This window comes from Rhagoletis zephyria, unplaced genomic scaffold (genome assembly GCF_001687245.7).
Source record: "Rhagoletis zephyria isolate East Lansing unplaced genomic scaffold, Rhagoletis_zephyria_1.1 Rzeph_scaffold_64205, whole genome shotgun sequence".
NCBI lineage: Eukaryota > Metazoa > Arthropoda > Insecta > Diptera > Tephritidae > Rhagoletis > Rhagoletis zephyria.
Window position 1 is genome coordinate 192 of NW_016221256.1, and position 1,302 is coordinate 1,493.

General features: G+C 42.2%; 1 protein-coding gene across 1 annotated transcript; it reads right to left on the minus strand.

Annotated features, from left to right (window-relative positions):
- Positions 1 to 258: 258 nt before the first annotated feature.
- On the minus strand, positions 259 to 1,231 carry LOC108356737 (RNA-directed DNA polymerase from mobile element jockey-like; the record flags this gene model as incomplete). Its single annotated transcript, XM_017607837.1, has 3 exons — positions 781 to 1,231; positions 611 to 729; positions 259 to 507 (listed from the first exon to the last, which is right to left on the minus strand). Coding segments are annotated over exons 1-3 (819 nt in total), but the record flags the coding sequence as incomplete, so codon positions are not given.
- Between the last annotated feature and the right edge of the window lie 71 nt (positions 1,232 to 1,302).

Here is a 1,302-nt window from a genome sequence, read left to right on the forward strand (position 1 = left end):
ATTAATCTCACAACGCCACGCATTCCAAGTAAATGCCATAACTTGTGTTTTCGTGTCAGAAAATGTTAGTTTTACGTCAACTCTCCAAGCATGTATATGCTGCAGTGCATCGTTGTCATGCTGCTGGAGCTCCTCTACAGTTTTTGCGCTAACTATCAGAAGCACATCATCAGCAAAAGCTTGAATTTCACATCCCGCGGCAAGTGGCATAGTTAAAAGCTCATCTATAATAATGTTCCAGAAGGTAGGACCACATACCGATCCTTGGATGCAGCCCTTTGTCATCATCTTAGTGGCCGTTGCTTCCGCATAATCAATTGTAACTTCTCGGTTTTCTAAATAACTACCGATAAGCTTGTAAATATTAGATGGCGCTTGAATTCGTTCTAATTTGTTCTGAAGTGCGGGCCACCAAGCGTTGTCGAATGCTGCTTTGATGTCAAGCGATATACAAATAACTTGACGGAATTTCCGTTTCTGTGTCTCGATATGATTAACGAAGGGCATCTACTGTGGATGTTTGTTCTTTAAAACCAAACTGCTTTGGAGACCAGTAATGTCGTTTTTCAGCGTGATATATGAGCCGTTTGATAAAGAGCTTTTCTAGCACCTTTCCAAAAACTGGTAGAAGCCCTATATGCCGGTAGGATCCCAGTTCGTCAATATTAGTCCTATTGGCTTTAGGCAAGATTTTTACAAATGCCTTTTTCCACGCTTTTGGAAAATACCCTATACGTAAAGATGCGTTGAAAAGATGAGTCAAAAAGTTAGTGTATTTACGCGCAAAAGCTAGGCATATATCTGACGTTAAATTGTCCAAACCAGGGGCTCTGTTAGCGTTCATTGTCGATAGTGCTTCGATAACTTCTTCCTCCGTAAAGTCTTCATCATCATGAGTTTCAATGATGGTTTTAACTCGGCTCCGTAGATCACGTTGGCGAAAGGTGTTGTCGGGGGTGTCATCGGGGTAGAGATGTTGCAGTAATGCCTCTGCAGTTTGTAAGCTTGTCGACGAAAATGATCCGTGACTCTGAAGAGTAACTGGCGGACGTTGAGTTGGTGCATCTCTTACGAGTCGGTTTGTAAGAGACCAAACTTTTTCCTTCCCTTGTTGATTGCAAAACTGGCGGAAGTTTTCTATGGATGCTCGTTTAATGGCATTTGCATATACGCGCTTAGCTTCAACTTGCTCCTGTGCAGTTAGGTTTGTAGGCCTTCCAGTTCGTCGCATGTTGTTCACTTTGTGATGAAGACGAATACATTCCTGTTTTAACTCTTGAAGTTCATCATTCCACCATGGAT